This window comes from Microcaecilia unicolor, chromosome 1 (assembly GCF_901765095.1).
Source record: "Microcaecilia unicolor chromosome 1, aMicUni1.1, whole genome shotgun sequence".
Taxonomy (NCBI): domain Eukaryota; kingdom Metazoa; phylum Chordata; class Amphibia; order Gymnophiona; family Siphonopidae; genus Microcaecilia; species Microcaecilia unicolor.
This window is the reverse complement of record NC_044031.1, coordinates 347,031,687-347,049,189: the sequence shown is the minus strand read 5'-3', so window position 1 is coordinate 347,049,189 and position 17,503 is coordinate 347,031,687. Positions and strand designations below refer to the sequence as shown.

Genomic DNA, 17,503 nt, shown 5'->3' with positions numbered 1-17,503 from the left:
ATAAAGCTCTTTTATCTGCTTCGGCCTGAACCTGTAAGGAGTTAAAAACATCATGCACGCTATCCAGGTGAGCATGTATTGTCACCTCAGAAGACTCTTTAAAAGGTGTAACCATTGCACGAAGTGTTTTCATTACTTGTGAATATTGGTCCCTAGATAAAGGCGTAACTTTGGTTGGCTGCTTAGAGTTCCACTGTTCACCAGTAGGGGACTGAAACAGTGGTGCTGTGGTGCTGCTGATGTCATCAAGTGGTGCCAAAAGCTGTGCCCTTCCTGGGCAGAGCATAGGCCCAATTGTACCAGTGCCCTCATCAGGAGGTGCACTAAGCTGCGACCTTCCTGGGCGGGGCCTAGGTGCAACTGTCCTGTTGACATGATCAGGTGTCACACTATCCGGTGACCTGCCTGGGCGGGGCCTAGGTGCAGCTGTCCTGTTGACATCATCAGGTGTCACAGTATCCGGTGACCTGCCTGGGCGGAGCCCAGATTACTAACTTCAGTGACCTCATCGAGTGGTACAGGGTTCCATGGCCTGACTGGGCAGAGTCTGTGCTCCTGCATGCTGTCGAAGGCTTTAGGAACTAGGCAACTGTACCGGGGTGGGGCTGACAACTGAAAAGGGTTAGGCTCCAGCTCTAGTTCATTTCTCGGAGACCATTCAGGCAGTTTGAACGGTTCTAACACAGGGCTAGGTGACCTAGAGCCCGCTCTGTTCTGCAACTTCATGAGTATAGCAGTAGCATCTTCCATTGAGTCACATACCTCCCTTTGTACCGTATCTAGTTCTCCCTTATACTGAGTCAATGCCTTTATACACCTCTCTTTGTCCTGCAGGGCCTGGGATAACTGCAGTGACTCCACCAGTTGCCCCTCAGACTTGTGCCACGCCTGCCGGGCAGAGATTAGACTCCCTTTTTCCTGTTCCTACGCAAGGCAGTGATCACATCCTCATATCTTTCTCTCACTTCCTGTTCCGGTAGTGAAAGTGATCTGCTTCTTTCTTTTGCAAACTTAACGTCTGCTTCATCTCCTCTAATTGATATGATTTAGAAAAAAGGGACTCATTTTGCAGCCTCATATCATCCTTCAAGGATTGAGCAGTCTGTTCCCAACACCCTCTTTCTTTGTCTAGAGCAGCGCAGGTAGCTTTAAGGCCCACACAATTGGAACATGTAACATTTCCCGGTAGATTTTCAGAACCCTCCCCTCCTACAGCCATTGCCGGTGAAGTGACGCTCTCTAACTTCAATTGTAAATCTGAGGCAGCCATGGGCATAGAAATAATTGGGTATTTTAATTCTTCAGTTCTGTAAAGTAAAGTGAAGGAATGTCATCTGGTTTAGATTCTCAAATGTCTAACGTTTGCCGGGCTAAAGGTTAGAAAGGTCATAGAGAGAAACTTTCTTTGACCCCTTGTGAGTGATGGATTGCTAATGCTACCACATATGGATACTATTATGAACAAGGCATGTTGCAGACATACTGTAGTTTTAAAGAGGATTAGTTTAAGGCTAGTTTTAAGTAAATAATTCTAGATAATTCTAGATATTCCTGATGTTTAGATTTGTTTTATAAGGAATTTTAGAATATGTTTCATTCTGTGTAATTAATAAGTTCTCTTTCTCTATGTAGAATACCTTTTTATAGCTCTGCCTGACTTTTCAAGTAAGATTGCAGTTGAAGAGGTCAGCATCTGGTTTGAATTAGCCACAGTCCTAGCTAGTTCAATGTATGAAGCTAATAGGTGAAAAAGGTCAAGAAAAGTCTTGATTAATTATAGGTAAATGTAGGAATGGTTCTGAAAGTAATAACAAACTATATCTGTATGCTATTAAGTAAGACTGGCCCTTGACCCCTTAATGAATGCCAGAGTTTAGTTAGCAGTTAGTATGAAGTTGACTAGGAATATGAGAATAATAAATGTCAGATTGGCCCATTAGCCCCTCAATGACCCTAAGTTATGAAGTTAGCTGAGAATTTAATAATAATAAAATGTCAAGAGATGGGAGCCACAATGTCTAGCGTGAGAGGCCCCAGGTCATAGGTCAGTTAGGAAATGTCTGGAACCTATGTAACTGATATTTTTTAAGTAATGTATAGAGATGATTGGTTGAAGCAAGGTAATCAATCTATTCTTTACCATCTGGAGAGTAAGGGGGGCTAGAGAGGGGGAGAAAACTGTATATAAGTGGGAGCAGAAGCAGCTTACGTCAGAAAGAACAGACAGAAGAAGGAGAGAGAAGACAGACAACAGGAGAAGAGAGCTGAAGAGGACAGACAGAAGCCACAAAGACACAGAGAGCTGAGAAAGAGAAGAAGAGACTTAGTGCTGATGTCCTACTTTGTTTGCTGGCAAATAAAGAAGATTTCTCCCTCATTCTGGTGTGTGCTGTTTGACTCCTGAAGTACCACAGATTCTGCTAACAATAGTGGTAATTCCTGCATCAATTCCTGCAACAAATCCAATCGTTCTGTTTTCAGAGCGTCAACTTCATCCCGTAGCTTCTGCAGTTCAGTTTGAAGTGCAAAGGTATTGCAAGCTGCACTTTCGTTCTTGGCCAGCAGGGTGCAGCAGAGCTCCACTAATGCTGGCACAGTCAACCGAGATTTAACATGCAACACTGAGTTCAAAACCGCGTTATAGGCTCTTTGACTTTCCTGAGATTGTTTCCTAAATAAGGACAACATAGAACTCAGAGAGCCCTCCGTGAGGGTCTTTGATTGCCGGGAGGCGACCAGTGCCTGAAAAACTGCTGCTTCTAGGGGAGAGAGCCTATTGCTGGGTGACATCATACTGAAGCTAAAAGCAGCTAGCATTTAAAACAACTGGTACTACAAAAAAAAAAAACCTGGCTCACTGCTAGGTCGTACATTTGTCAGAAGCAGCAGATTCATGACTACCAGTCCAGCACACTTCAAACAGATGCTTTGCAATTAACTCGGGGATTAAACACAGAAGTTCAGTGCAAGCACAGCCCGTTATCACAGAAGTTCAGAAATACCAATCACTTAGGAATTCTTCCTCTCTAACAAAAAGAAACATGGGACAAGATAGACTTTTTCAACTCTAATCGATCCCTGACGATGCCCCCCAATTTGTAGGATGTAAATAAATAATCCTTTGGATAACAGTTACCCACAGATTACTTACCAAGATTCTCTGATGCAGAAGTCTGTCTAACAACCTCACTAGCTCTGTCTAGGGTGATATATATATATATTAGTAAAAAAGGCCCGTTTCTGTTTTAAAGGAAACGGGCGCTAGCAAGGTTTTCCTCGGAGTGTGTATGTTTGAGAGAGTGTGAATGTGCGAGTGTGTGTGTGTGTGAGACAGAGAGAGAGTGAGACTGGGTGCGAGTGTATGTGTGAGAATGAGAGTATGTGCCAGGGTCCCCCCTCTCTCCCAGTTCCAGGGTCATCGTCCCCCCGGTATGTCTCCCATTTGCAGGGGTGTCCCCACCTCCCGGCCTTCCTCCCAGTTGCAGGGTCCCCACTCCTCCCATCCTCCCTTTTTCCCAGTTGCAGGGTCCCCCCTCCTCCCATCCTCCCTTTTTCCCAGTTGCAGGGTCCCCCCTTCCATCCCTTCCTCCTTTTTTCCCAGTTGCAGGGTCTGTGTGTCTCCCCCCTCCTTTTGTCCAGTGGAAATAGCTGTAAAAACGGCAATGAGAATCAGCTCCTAGGTTTCCTTTTTTTTTGTGTGTATAGGAATGACGGCTGCTTTGGGAAGTGGAATCAGAGATTAACCAATGGGCTTCCTTGCTTACCATAGACTTGCTTTGTTCACTTCCACTCCTGTCTACTGAACATTCTGCAGCATGTCATAGCAGCCAATCAGTGGCACTTCAGGAATGACATCACTTTTATCTACTCCACTTTCCTTTTCCAGGGTTCCAGGCAGCCTCAGAACGTTGGAGGTGAGAATTATTATATAGGATAGGAATCTTGCTTCTGGACCCCACTCCAGGTGTTTTGTTAGAGAAGTGAACACAAGCCACAGTGATATATATTATGTTTATTAGAAGTAAGAAAATAGATAAGATACAAAAAATAGAACTCTGCACAAGCTTCTCTGCACTATAAATCTCTTACTGATAAGAACACTACCAAAATATATGGTCTAACTATACACTGATTATCCTTAGACTAAATACCGTAATGATTAGAACAGTACAAATGATATCCTAATAATCCTTATGAGAAAATCACACATCTTATGCAAAATACACAGTAGCAGCTTATTCTCGGACCAAGAGCTGACATAAACCAATCTTACATTAGATAAACCACTCGCTAACCCCAGACTAGGAAGTAATTCACCGTGATCTCACCGTTCTCCTTATGACGGCTTCAGATGACAGGAATAGATTCCCCAGACACTGTCTCAGCTGTCTGTGTCTTAGATGTCGAGCAGGTCTCTCTCTCTGCAGCAAGCAGGTTTCCGTCCCTCCTTTGGATCTCAGAGCCAATTTCTCCACCACAAGTAATTGCACCAGTTATGCAGGTCATAAGGTTGGTATCAAACACAGTCTCTGGCTCACCCCGAGCCTTTCTGGATTTCTCAGGTCCTCTGACCGATTGCTCCTCTTCCGAGGGTCTCCGCCTTACTCCTTTCTTCAGTTCCGGCTTTTCCCAGTATCTCTCGGTCATGTGACTACAGGAACCCAATTATGATCTCGTCCAATTAGTACCTGGGCGAGCAGAGTTCTTTGTTTTGTGACCTTTGAACTTCTGGTGCTAAGATTGACTCCCTTCTCAGCTTCTCAGGATGATAAAAAAAGGGAGGGGGTTGGAACACAGAATGTCCTTGGCTTCAGTGAATCTGCCAGTGTTTTTCCTCAAGCTGAAGCTGGATCTCACTGACACGGTAGGATTCATGTCAGAGGTGATAGCATCCATCTTGTTTGTAACAGGATGCACTAGGCTTATATGAACTAAAGCCATCACAGGTAAGATCACAGGGAAATTGGCCCAAATTACAAAGACACACACAAACTCTTCCAACTCGTGAATAAACTATTAGATACTACTCCAGTCACTAACAACAGCAAAGACACACCAGGAGCAGACGACTTGGCAAAGTACTTCAAGGAGAAAATCATACAACTACGACTCAAAATACCTGTCAGCCCCATCGATTACACCGCACTCCTAGAATGCCTAGACACAGACCCTGGAGTTTACCCAGCAGACAGGATCTGGACTGAATTCATAATACTACCGGAAAGCCTTATCTCACAAACGCTTAAAAGATTCGCCAAATCTCATTGCAAATTACATATATATGCCCAAACAACCTCATGAAGTCAGCCCCTCAACAATTTATAATGGACCTAACAAACCAAGTGAACTTTATGCTACAAAATGGACTCTTCCCAATGGAGAAAGGTAACATTTTACTCACCCCCATACCCAAGGATGCAAAGAAAAACGCTAACGAACTAACGAACTACAGACCAGTAGTATCCATTCCCTTAATTAACAAAATAAAAGAAGGTATGGTGACCAAACAACTCACAGAATATCTAAACAAGTTCTCAGTATTACACGATTCCCAGTCAGGATTCCGCGCTAATCACAGCACTGAAACCGTACTAGTTACGCTCATGACAAAATTCAAACAATTAATAGCAAACAGGAATAACATACTACTGTTACAATTCAACATGTCAAGCGCATTTGACATGGTTGACCATGGAATATTATTACACATCCTCGAATACTTCGGCATCGGAGGCAACGTTCTCAACTGGTTTAAGGGGTTCCTAACTACACACTCTTATCAAGTGACATCAAATTCGGCTACATCAGCTACATGGACACCTGAATGCGGTGTTCCACAGGGATCCCCTCTCTCACCGACCATATTCAACCTAATGATGACACCCTTGGCCAAACTACTATCGAATCAGAACAAACCCATATATATATGCTGATGATGTAACGATCTTCATCCCATTCAAACAAGATCTAAGGGAAATCTCCAACGAAATCAAGCAAAGCCTACACATCATGAACTCCTGGGCAGATGCATTTCAGTTGAAACTTAATCCAGAAAAAACCCAATGCCTAGTACTCACTTCGCAATACAATAAGAATAAATTCACCACCATCAACACACCTAAACTAAACCTACCAGTTTCGGACACCCTAAAAATTCTTGGAGTCACCTAACACTTGAGAATCATGCAACAAACATAACTAAAAAGATGTTCCACTCAATGTGGAAACTAAAAAGAATTAAACCATTTTTTCCAAGGTCTGTCTTCCGCAATCTGGTACAATCACTAGTACTCAGTCATCTGGATTATTGTAACTCACTATACGCTGGCTGCAAAGAACAAATACTTAAAAAAACTCCAGACAGCCCAGAACACGGCAGCCAGATTAATATTCGGCAAACCAAAATATGAATGCGCGACACCCCTACGAGAAAAACTACACTGGCTCCCACTTAAAGAATGCATCACGTTCAAACTTTGTACCCTAGTCCATAAAATTATCCATGGAGACGCCCCAGCCTACATGTCAGACCTAATAGAACTACCACCCAGGAACGCAATAAAATCTTCTCGCACATTCCTCAATCTTCATCCTCCCAACTGTAAAGGTCTGAAATACAAATTAATGCACGCATCTACCTTTTCCTATATGAGCACGCAGCTATGGAACGCACTACCACGCAACCTGAAAACGGTCCATGAATTAACCAGTTTCTGTAAACTACTGAAAACTTATCTCTTCGACAAGATATATCACAAAGATCAACACGTGTAACTGCACAATCTTTAATATACATAGTAATGTCTTATAATGTCTTTTGCTTTAATACAACCATGTACTTCACCACCATGTAACCCAAAACCCTCTGTAAAACCAAATATATATTCTCTTCTACTTCCAGTATCCACGACGAATTGTAAGCCACATTGAGCCTGCAAAGAGGTGGGATAATGTGGGATACAAATGCAATAAATAATAATAATAATATAGTCCTTTGGGTAGGCTTGCTTGAATAAATGGGTTTTTAGTGCTTTCCTGAATGGTAGGTGGTCATGGATTGCTCGGATAGGTCTAGGGAGAGCGTTCCAACTTCCAGAGTTGGCTGCCCAGGAAGGAGAAATTGGATCCATAATAGGTTTTGTACTTGAGACCTTTACAGTTGGGGTAGTGCAGGTTGAGGTACTTTCGCGAGGATACAGGCATGTTTCTTGCTGGGAGGTCGATCAGATTTATCATATAGTCCGGAGATTCTCCGTGTATTATCTTGTGGATTAAAGTCTGGGCTTTGAAGTTGATATGTTCTTTGATTGGGAGCCAGTGTAGTCTTGCACGGAGAGGAGTTGCACTCTCAAAACGTGATTTGCCAAAGATGAGTCTCGCTGCTGTATTCTGGGCAGTCTGAAGTTTTTTCAGGATGTGGGCTTTGCAGCCTAAGAAAATACTGTTGCAGTAATCAGCATGGGTAAGTACCATGGATTGCACTAAATTCTGGAATGTTTTCTGAGGTAGATATGGTTTTACGCGTTTCAATATCCACATCATTGTGAACATTTTCTTTGTGGTGGATGTGGCGTGATTTTCGAGGGAGAGGTGTCTGTCTAGTGTCACTCCAAGGATCTTCAGTTTTTCAGAAATGGGGATTGTAGTGCCGGAGGTGGTGAGATTAGATGGGGGGATTGCGGAGTGCTGAGATGAAAGGATTAGGCATTGTGTTTTTTCTTTGTTCAGTTTCATCCTAAAGGCGTTGGCCCAGGAGGTTAAGATGTTCATGCCAATGGATATTCTATCAGAGATTTCTGTTAGGTTTGATTTAAAAGGAATGAATATGGTAACGTCATCAGCATAAATGAAAGGGTTTAGACCATGTCTGAATAGGGGTTTGGCTAGTGGGATCATCATTAGATTGAAGAGTATCGGTGACAAAGGGGATCCCTGAGGTACTCCGCAGATTGGTGACCAGGGGGGTGAGATATCAGTGGGTGATTTAATTTGATAGGATCTTGAGGTGATGAATCCTTTTATCCAGTTAATAATGTTACCGCCGATTCCAAGTTTATCCAGTAGTTTGGCTAGTATATTGTGATCTACCATGTCAAATGCACTGGATAAGTCGAATTGTAGAAGGAGGATGTTGTTTCCAAATGCAATTTCTTGTTTGAATTTGGATATTAGGGTGAGTAACACAGTTTCTGTGCTGTGGGCTGGACGGAAGCCCGATTGTGACTCATGTAGAATGGAGAATTTTTGTATGTAGTCATTGATTTGAGAGGTCACCCTGTTTTCCATCAATTTAATTAGTAGAGGAATGGAGGCGACGGGGCAGTAGTTGGTGACATCGTTCGCTGGTTTCTTAGGATTTTTCGGTATTGGTGTAAGCAGTATCTTGCCATGGTCAGTGGGGAATAAACCTTGCTGTAGCAGAAGGTTTAGATGGGAGGTAAGATCTATGATAAAGCTTTCTGGGGCATCTTTCATTAAGTAGTTGGGGCATGGGTCGAGATGTGGGATTTGGAAAGTTTGGTGAGTGCCACAGAGACTTCTTTCGTGGTAAGGAGGGTGAAGTTTGTCCATGAACGGTCGGCTGGAATTTCGTCTCCATAGGGGTCCAGTTCGTCGAGAAAGGAATCAATATTAGTATAGTTTTGTGGAATTGTGCTGCAAAGATTGGTGATTTTGTCATTGAAGTAATTTGCCAGCTGGTCAGCCGAATGGCAGTTTGTGGAGGATGATGTGACTGGGTTGGTGTTAAGAAGATTATTTATGATTTGGTATTGTTTTTTTTATGTCTGTGCTGCTGGTTAGAATTGTTTGTGTGTAGTAGGATCTTTTTGCTCGTTTGATGGCATTTTTGTATTTCCTGTGTGACTGTTTCCATGTATTGTAGGTGGTTGTATCTCTAGATTTGTTCCATGCCTTTTCTAGTTTCCTGGTTTGTGATTTTAGGGTTTTTAGTAGGTCATTGAACCATGGTGTGAGGTTGCGTCTGTGTAGGTTTTTTTTTACGTAATGGGGCTATTTCTTCTAGTATAGTTTTGCATCTGTTGTCCCATTCAGTGAGGAAGTGGTATGAGTTAGGTCGTGTAGACCAATTGTTGTTATATATTTGTTGCCAAAACCTTTCCTTGTCGATCCGTCCTCTAGTGATGATTGTTATTGGGTCTTGTTTAATTAGCTGACCTTTTTTCCGCCATAGTAGGGATACTGTTGCTTTGTGATGGACTGACCAGGGGGTGGCAGACCAGTTAATATCAGAGATGTGGACATTCTGGTTTGTGGAGAATTTGTAAGAGATGATGTCTAGTGAGTGACCTTTGTTGTTGGTAGGTTGTATAGGAGGGGAGGTCAAGGTAGCAGAGATGGAGGAGTCCTTTGAATTCTTGAGTGTGGGTATTGTTGGGGTCCTCTAGGTGAAGGTTCAGGTCCCCAGTCAGTAGTACATTGGAGTTATTGATGCAAGTGTTTGATATGAAATCCATGAGGGTGGATTGGTTGTCGTTCCAGTTAGAGGGAGGTCTGTAGAATAGGATGACGGTTAGGTGGTCATATAACAAGGAGCTGGAGAGTTTGAGTGATGCAATGTCAAGCTGGGGTACAATGGTTTCAGATAAGGGTTCTGCAGAGAAGCTTGATTTGTATATAAGTGCTATTCCTCCGCCTCTTTTCTCCTTCCTGGTCCAGAGTAAGATTTTATAGCCAGGGGGGCATAGTTCGAGTATGATGGGGTCTTTTGGGTCCCGGATCCAGGTTTCTGTGATGAATAGGAGGTCCAGATTGTCTGACTTAATCCAATCTGTGATAGTTTCAGTTTTGTTAGCTGCTGATCTTGCGGAGGAGTGGCCTAGTGGTTAGGGTGGTGGACTTTGGTCCTGGGGAATTGAGGAATTGAGTTCAATTCCCACTTCAGGCACAGGCAGCTCCTTGTGACTGGGCAAGTCACTTAACCCTCCATTGCCCCATGTAAGCCGCATTGAGCCTGCCATGAGTGGGAAAGCGCGGGGTACAAATGTAACAAAAATAAAAATAAAAACACGGGTAGTTTGATATGGTTCATCATCTAGGATTATAGGGTGGATATCGATAAGTTGTCTTGTTGCAGATATTTTGGGGTTAGATGGTTTTTGTTTTTGTTTTAAGTGTTGTTTGTCTGCATGATAGTTGATGGTACGTGGGGATGCGTTTGGCTTGGTTGGTCTTTTATGGTGGTGGAGGACTGGGATAGCGTTGAATTCCGAGGGGGTAGTGGTAAGTGTTGCATGGATGAACGTGAAAGAGTGGATGAAGATGAGTATTTTTAGGGGGAGCATGTTGGTGGAGTGTTATGGTTGTTGGGGGATGTGTGAGATGGGGGAATTCCGGTATGGTAATTCTCTTCCTCGATTGTTCTGTGAGGTCGCGGCGGATGGTTAGTTGCTTGGCGCTATTCTCCCCCTTAGAAACGGAGGGGCGCCGCCCGTGTTGTCGGGGCAAAGTTGTAGTTGTTTGTGGTTTATAATATTAAAAATAGCCTGGTAGATTCTCTGCATTGCCTGTTTGAGTGGCCTACCTTTAAAAATTTCTAGTCCCTAGGGTTTCAAAATGGTGCAACCAACCCCTTGCTGTAGTCTCATGGTACTATTCCTGAGGTTTTGTTTCCATAAAAGGGCAAAGTGCCATATAAGAAAGAAAATAAATGTGTGACTAGATGAGTCTTTTAGTTGTTATTGCTAACATGCTATGTACATTTCTGGCTTTTTGTCATCCTTGATGCTAAAGAAAATATATAATATGCATTTTTTTTTCCAGATTCTGAAGCAAACACCTGTTAGATTTGACTTGAAAACTTTGAATATATTTGCACATTCAGGTAAACAATTTCTTGTTTTCTGGGATAGCACATGTCCTTGTTGTTCAGAAAAACTAGCAAGTCATAGTGATGATAAGTTAATGTATAGCATATATTGTGAAAGATAATGATGATGTATATTTACTATTAACAGTTGATATTAATGATTAACAATACTAGGGCTGATATTTGAAGCGAGCTGTGTTTGCTGGTAGGTGGTGAGCACATAACTCACCTATCTATATATTTTAAGTTATTTTACAGATAAAATCTGACCGTTTTACTTGCTAAGCAGCCAGCTTTTATCATTATGATTAGGGGCCAGCTTTGGAGAAGAGCAAAGGCGGAGTGGCAATTACTGTTTAGCAGTAATATTCTGCCTCTCAACAAATAAGTTATCCATTTAACGTAGACTTGCTAAGTAACGTGGAGGGGAATAATCGAACAGCGCCGGCAATGTATTTTGACGCCGCCGCAAACAGCTGGCCAGACCCGTATTTTCGAAAAAGATGGCCGGCCATCTTTTGTTTTGATAATACGGTTCCGGCCAGCCAAATGCATTGGATTTGGCCGGCTTCGTTTTTTAGCGATAATGGAAAGTTATGTCGGCCATCTCAAACCCCGGCCAAATTCAAGGCATTTGGCTGTGGGAGGAGCCAGCATTTTTAGTGCACTGGCCCCCCTGACATGCCAGGACACCAACCGGGCTCCCTAGGGGTCACTGCGGTGGACTTCAGAAAAGCTCCCACGTGCATAGCTCCCTTACTTTGGGAGCTGAGCCCCCCAACCCCCCCCCCCCCCCCCAAACCCACTACTCACAAATGTACTGCACCCACTAAAACTGCTCCAGGGACCTGCATACAGCCTCTAGGACTTATTGCTGCTGTATAACTTTGGCACACCAGTTGACACCTGAAGACTGATCTCTCTGAAAACGTCCTTTCTTGAAATAACCACGTTTACTCACAGTTAACTGCAGATCAGAGGTTGTGCCCCACTGGCAAAGAGTCCCCTGTTACTAAGATTAGCAGTAGGTCAGAACTGGCACAATGATGTACAATGCCCTCTTTCAGCACCATTCAAGGTAAGAACTACATTCTCTGACGTGGGTAACACAGGAAAGGGATCTAAAACTGTCTTACAAAAATGGCCACTACCGCATGGACTACAACAGGAAACAAAACAGGGCACACTCTGACCCAGTAAGCAGGGGGAAAAGCAGAGCCTACCAACTACCAATACCTACACCCACCACAATGCATTGCTGATGTGACTCTGCAGTGCAAATAACAGAAAAGGTGCCACACTCACCCCAGAGCCACATCACAAGCAGGCAAAGGCTGTCGGAGGACAGAACACATTCTGCTGTCATGGAGGTGGGTACGGCATTTGAGGCTGGCATAGAGGGTGGCAAAAAAGTATTTGTAAGCTGTTTTATATGCTGGGAGGGGGTTGGTGACCACTGGGAGAGTACGGGGAGGCCATCCCTGATTCCTTCCGGTGGTCATGTGGTCAGTTCGGCCACCTTTTTGAAGCTTGGACCTGAAAAAAAAGGGACCAAGTAAAAGCGGCCAAATGCTCTTCATCGCCGGGTTTTTTTTCCATTATGGGCTAAAGCCGGCCATTTTGTAACCCCGCCCATGCCTGCCCATGTCCCGCCTTCACGTCGCTGCCAACACGCCCCCTTGAACTTTCACCGGCTCTGCGATGGGAAAGCGGCGATGGTGTCAAAATAGCGGTTTTCGATTATAACGATTTGGCCGCTTTTGCGAGATTGCCGGCCATCTCCCGATTTGTGTCGGAAGATGGCCGGCGATCACTTTCGAAAGTGAGCTGGATAGTAACTTCCATATCATCATGCTGATCAATCCATAGACTGGTGGGTTGTGTCCATCTACCAGCAGGTGGAGATAGAGAGCAATCCTTTTGCCTCCCTATATGTGGTCATGTGCTGCCGGAAACTCCTCAGTATGTTCTCTATCTCAGCAGGTGGTGGTCACACACAGCAGCAGCTCTGGCTAGGTCTCCAAGCCTAATTTTTAGGTTTTGTTGAGTACCTGGGGTTGAGGGCTCTTCTTGAGCAAGTGCAAACCTGGTGGTGCCAGGTCCCTCCTTTTCTCCCCCCTCCCGCTGGCTCCGTTAAAAAAAAAAAAAAATTTGGACGTCCTTAAGGGCGTTTATTTCAACATTTATTTCAACGTCTATTGCAGCTGCTCACTGGGACACCAGTTCGTTACAGCTCGGAGCGAGAAGCAGGTAATTTTACCTTTTTATAGCGGGCAGGGGGTTCCCCGTTCAGTCTCCACGTGGCTCATGGCATCGGAGGGCGAGGGCGCGAGGATTCGCTCCCCGGACCGCGTGGGTGCGTCTAGCGGGGATGCGGGGATTTCAAAACCTCAATCGCCTTTGTTAGGCATCAGTTTGGAGTCTGGTCAGTGTCCCGGTTCCTCCTCCTTTGCGGCGGTTTTTCCCGCCATAAGCGCCCATCCCCTGCTGCTCGCCCTCTCCATGTTGGCCGGCCACTCTGCTCGGATGGCTTCTTCTTGGGCCGCCCTCGAGCTGGGAGATGTTAATACTATGGTCGCCCTTGATTCGGGCGACGGTAAGAAAGCGGCCAAAGTTAAGCGCCGTTCTTCCCGCGCGGCTCCTTCTCGGAGTTTCGCGCCGGACGCCATTTTGGATGCGCAGCACGTTTCTCCCCCGCTCTTGTGAGCGCCGGTTGAGGCTGCATCAGGCTTTTATTATGCAAAACGCTGCCCCTGCCTCCCTGTCAGATAAAGGGGTTGAGGCCTCCGGAAGCAAACGCCCTTGGGTGGATTTCCAGGCCCTAGAGGACTCTGTCTCCTCTGATGTAGATGAGGGCAGCGTATCTGAGTTCTCCCAACGGTCCTTTGGGGATTCCTTGGAGGAGACGGATTCCCGCTCGGATGGAGCGGATTACCCCTCTGCAGCGCGGATCTTTTGCTCAGAGGATTTGCCCAACCTGTTAGTGCAGGCCATGAGCATTTTGAAGATTTCCTCTCCGGAGGACGTCTCTCCCTCAGCCTCTGTTGGCTAGAACCTTCCACGTGCATGAAGCCATGCGCACCTTGATTTTGGCTCAATGGGATGTCCCAGAAGCGAGCCTCAAAGTGGCTAGGGCTATGTCCCGCCTCTATCCTCTGCCTGAAGGTGAACGGGAGGCCTTTCTTTGGCCTACCGTGGATTCTTTAATCACTGCGGTGACTAAGAAAACGGCGTTGCCGGTGGAAGGTGGCACGGCCCTAAAGGACGCCCAAGACAGAAGATTGGAGGAGGCCTTAAGGTCGTCCTTCGAGGCGGCTGCTTTAAGTTTGCAGGCCTCAGTTTGCGGCTCCTATGTGGCCAGGGCATGCCTGACGATTGTGCAGCGGGCTTCCCCCTCGGATCCTTCCTTGAGGGCTGATTGGCCGGCCCTGGAATCGGGCTTGGCTTATTTGGCAGACTTGCTGTATGATGTCTTGAGAGCCTCAGCTAAAGGTATGGTTCAGACAGTCTCTGCGCGGTGGTGGCTTTGGCTGAAACATTGGTCTGCGGACCACGCCTCTAAGTCTCGCCTGGCTAAGTTGCCTTTTAAAGGCAAGCTGCTTTTTGGGGTCGAGCTGGACAAAATTGTGACCGATCTCGGCACGTCTAAGGGCAAGAGGTTACCAGAGGTCAGGGCTCGGGCCAGTGGTCCTCGCCCCGGGTCCTCCAAAGGACGGTTTCAGGAAGCCCGTCGGTATCGCCCAGGCAAGTCGGGCTCGTCTGCCCCCTCTTCTTTCAAGAGGAACTTCTCCCCCAAGCAGCATTCCTTTCGCAGAGACCGCCGTCCCGGAGGTGCTTCCTCCGGTCCTCCCCCAGGGTCTCGTACCCAATGACGGGGCCCTGGTCCATGACCCGGTGCAGATTGGAGGACGCCTGTCCTCGTTTCTGGGCGAGTGGACCAGGGTAACTTCAGACGCTTGGGTCCTGGAAGTCATAAGAGACGGCTACAAGCTAGAGTTCTGCCGATCCTTAAGAGACGGGTTTGTACTCTCTCCCTGCAAGTCTCCGGTCAAAGCTGTGGCAGTGCAGCAGACTTTGGAGAATCTGATTCGCCTGGGTGCGGTCGTTCCGGTGCCAGAAGATCAGCTTGGCAAGGGACGTTACTCCATTTACTTTGTGGTACCAAAGAAAGGAGGTTCTGTACGGCCTATCCTCGACCTCAAAGGGGTCAATCAGGCCTTGAAAGTTCGGCACTTCCGAATGGAGACTCTCCGCTCTGTTATAGCGGCAGTGAAGGCAGGGGAGTTCCTGGCATCCTTGGACAACAAGGAAGCTTACCTGCATATTCCCATCTGGCCTCCTCATCAACGCTTTCTGTGTTTTGCAGTCCTGGGCCGACACTTCCAGTTCAGAGCCCTCCCGTTCGGGTTGGCTACTGCTCCGCGGACCTTCTCCAAAGTAATGGTGGTCATCGCGGCCTTCCTTCAAAAGGAAGGAGTACAAGTCCATCCTTATCTGGACGACTGGTTGATCCGAGCCCCCTCTTATGCAGAGTGCGGCAGAGCTGTAGACCGGGTGATTGCTCTTCTGAGCTCCCTGGGAGAAAAGCCAGCTGCGCCCGACTCAGTCCCTGGAATATCTGGGAGTTCGTTTCGACACCGAAGTGGGCAGAGTGTTCCTGCCGGACAATCGAATTGTCAAGCTTCAGGCTCAGGTGGACCAGTTCCTAGTAGCCTCTCTTCTTCGAGCTTGGGACTATGTGCAGCTGTTGGGCTCTATGACGGCCACGATGGAAGTAGTGCCCTGGGTCAGGGCTCATATGAGACCACTACAACTCTCTCTGCTGCAGCACTGGACTCCAGTGTCGGAGGATTACGCTGTGTGCCTTCCCTTGGACCTAGCGGTGCGCAAGGCGCTGAGCTGGTGGCTGAGGACAGACAAGTTGTCCGCAGGGATGCCTCTTTTGACCCCGGAGTGGGTTGTCGTCACGACGGACGCCTCTTTGACGGGCTGGGGAGCCCATTGCTTGGGAAGGACAGCGCAGGGGCTCTGGTCTCCTGCAGAGGCAAAGTGGTCTATCAACCTCCTGGAACTCAGAGCCATTCGGTTGGCGCTTTTGGAGTTTCTCCCGGTACTGGCGTTGAAGCCAGTACGGGTCCTGTCAGACAATGCCATGGCTGTGGCCTATGTCAATCGCCAGGGAGGTACCAACAGCGCCCCTCTAGCCAAGGAGGCCATGAACCTATGCCAGTGGGCGGAAGCGAACCTGGAACAGCTGTCGGCGGCCCACATTGCTGGAGTCATGAATGTCCAGGCGGACTTTCTCAGTCGCCATACCTTGGATCCCGGAGAGTGGCAGCTATCGGCTCAGGCGTTCTTGGTCATCACGAAGCGCTGGGGCCAGCCGAGCCTAGATCTGATGGCGTCATCGGCCAATTGCCAAGTGCCGCGCTTTTTCAGCAGAGGACGGGACCCTCGATCTCTGGGAGTAGATGCTCTTCTCCAACAGTGGCCGACACAGGAGCTTCTCTATGTGTTCCCGCCCTGGCCCATGTTGGGCAGGGTGCTAGACCGGGTGGCAAAGCATCTGGGCCGGGTAATCCTGGTGGGTCCGGACTGGCCCAGACATCCCTGGTATGCGGACTTGATCAGGCTCTCAGTGGACGGACCTCTGCGACTGCCAGCGGAGCAGGGCATGTTGCATCAGGGTCCCGTGGTGATGGAGGATCCCTCCCACTTTGGTCTTACGGCCTGGCTATTGAGCGGCAGCGTCTGAGGAAGAAAGGCTTCTCGGACAAGGTCATCGCCACTATGCTGAGAGCGAGGAAGCGCTCTACTTCCACTGCTTATGCCAGGGTTTGGCGTACCTTTGCATCGTGGGGTGAGGCAGACTCACTTTCTCCCTTCACTGCTCCAATTTCTTCAGTGTTGGCGTTCCTGCAAGAAGGTCTGGAGAAAGGCCTGTCGCTCAGTTCCCTTAAAGTCCAGGTAGCGGCTCTGGCTTGCATCAGGGGCCGCCTGAAGGGTGCTTCCCTGGCTTCGCAGCCAGATGTGGTGCGCTTTCTCAAGGGAGTTAATCACCTGCGCCCTCCTCTGCACTCAGTGGTACCTGCGTGGAATCTCAATCTGGTGCTAAGAGCCTTGCAGAAGCTGCCTTTTGAACCCTTGTCGAGGGCATCTCTGAAAGACCTGACGTTGAAAGCAGTCTTTTTGGTGGCTATCACTTCAGCCAGAAGAGTTTCCGAGCTCCAGGCGCTATCATGTCGAGAGCCCTTTCTGCAGTTCACTGAGGCAGGAGTGTCTATTCGCACAGTGCCTTCCTTCCTGCCCAAGATTGTTTCTCGCTTCCATGTGAATCAGCAGCTCTGTCTCCCATCCTTTCGTAGGGAGGACTACCCAGAGGAGTACTCTGTTCTCAAATATCTAGATGTGAGACGAGTCATCATCAGATACTTGGAAGTGACCAATGATTTCCGGAAGTCGGATCATCTGTTTGTCCTGTTTGCAGATCCTCGTAAGGGTCTGCAGGCTGCTAAGCCTACAGTGGCAAGATGGGTCAAGGAAACCATTGCAGCAGCTTATGTGGCCACGGGGAAGGTGCCGCCTATCCGGCTGAAGGCTCACTCCACTAGAGCTCAGGCAGCCTCGATGGCGGAGGCCGGGTCCCTCTCCTTGGAAGAGATTTGCAAGGCGGCA

General features: G+C 47.1%; 1 protein-coding gene across 1 annotated transcript in view; it reads left to right on the top strand.

Annotated features, from left to right (window-relative positions):
- ULK4 (unc-51 like kinase 4) overlaps positions 1 to 17,503 on the top strand; it is a gene marked incomplete in the record, with an annotated part of 1,752,451 nt that overhangs the window by 599,949 nt on the left and 1,134,999 nt on the right. Inside the window, 1 exon segment of the mRNA XM_030209369.1 lies at positions 10,783 to 10,843. Coding sequence (XP_030065229.1) covers positions 10,783 to 10,843 — 61 coding nt within the window.